Genomic DNA, 1,075 nt, shown 5'->3' with positions numbered 1-1,075 from the left:
GCAGGAATGGGTTATAACAACATCCTGGTGTAGTCCAGAGCTTTTTTCCCTAAAAATCCCCCCCAAAAGGCCCTATACAAGCCAAATGGAGCAGAATTAGGTCAAGAGCAAGGGCTTTTGAACAACTTACCTTCCCATATTTCAGACTCCGGGTGTGCAGTGATATAGCCCCATCAGAAAATACAGACTGGACCTCTGCCTGTCAGTGCCACTTAAGGAAACAAGGTGCCTAGCACTGCCCAGGGCCAAGAGCTGCTGGCTGCCCCTGGCAGAGAGCTCTCACTGCCAGCCAGCCTAGCCGAGGTCTGGCACCTCTCCCCATGTGCCTTGACTCTTCTGTCTGAGTGCAAGCACTGGAAGGATACACTGATGAGGTCCCCTTCCTGCAGATAGTCTCTCATCGCAAGCTCATCCTCCGCTGATCTCCTTCTCTGAAATGCACAACACAAGAAAAGTTATATGTATCTCAAAATGAGAAAAAAATCAGTCAATACCTACATTGCCGGGGAACCTGAGGACACCATACAAGATGCAATCTGGTCACCAAAGGAAAACCAGGCAGACTGGCACACCTTTAGGTCACTGAAGTGTTTATGCCCAAATAACATTGAGAGTTACAGATAACGGAGTACTACAGACCCACCCACAAAACCCAACACTACCTTTGTGCTAACTGGGGGAAGGGCTCCAGAGCTTCCCAGTACCCCCCAGCTTCCCAGTACCCCCCCAGCTTCTGCCGTGGACACAGAAGACGACAGGGCTCTGGCACTGCTCTGCACGAACACCACTCACCAGTTCCCCCCCAGGTAAATTCATAGACGACAGCAACAGGACTGAATCCAGCCTGGAATTCGTTTCCACTTTCCATCGCTTGCTGAACCTGGAGAAGAAAAATTATCTGTTGCTAGACCCTCAAAAAGTGCACAGAAGCTCTTCAGAAGCGCGAGAAGCCCTGCCGCCAGCCGGGCCCACAGGAGGAGGCTGCTCTGCTGCGCGCTGCCAGCCTCGTAGGAACCTCAGAGAGGCTCCGGGTCGGGTCGGGCTGGGACACACCAGCCTGGCTCCCAGCTTTACC

The 1,075-nt window shown here is 52.7% G+C and overlaps 1 protein-coding gene across 1 annotated transcript in view; it reads right to left on the bottom strand.

Moving 5' to 3' along the window:
* Positions 1-930, bottom strand: part of EXOSC2 (exosome component 2) — a 2,944-nt gene extending 2,014 nt beyond the window's left edge. Inside the window, exons 1-3 of the mRNA XM_010079720.1 lie at positions 793-930; positions 366-431; positions 131-199 (exon numbers count right to left, since the gene is read on the bottom strand). Of these exons, the coding sequence (XP_010078022.1) occupies positions 131-199; positions 366-431; positions 793-816 (159 nt within the window). The 5' untranslated portion in view covers positions 817-930. The remainder of the gene's footprint in view (positions 1-130; positions 200-365; positions 432-792) is intronic.
* Positions 931-1,075: the final 145 nt, after the last annotated feature.

Source organism: Pterocles gutturalis, unplaced genomic scaffold, assembly GCF_000699245.1.
Source record: "Pterocles gutturalis isolate BGI_N339 unplaced genomic scaffold, ASM69924v1 scaffold19964, whole genome shotgun sequence".
Classification (NCBI taxonomy): Eukaryota; Metazoa; Chordata; class Aves; order Pterocliformes; family Pteroclidae; genus Pterocles; species Pterocles gutturalis.
The sequence above is the reverse complement of the archived record's forward strand: the minus strand, read 5'-3'. Positions and strand labels throughout refer to the sequence as shown.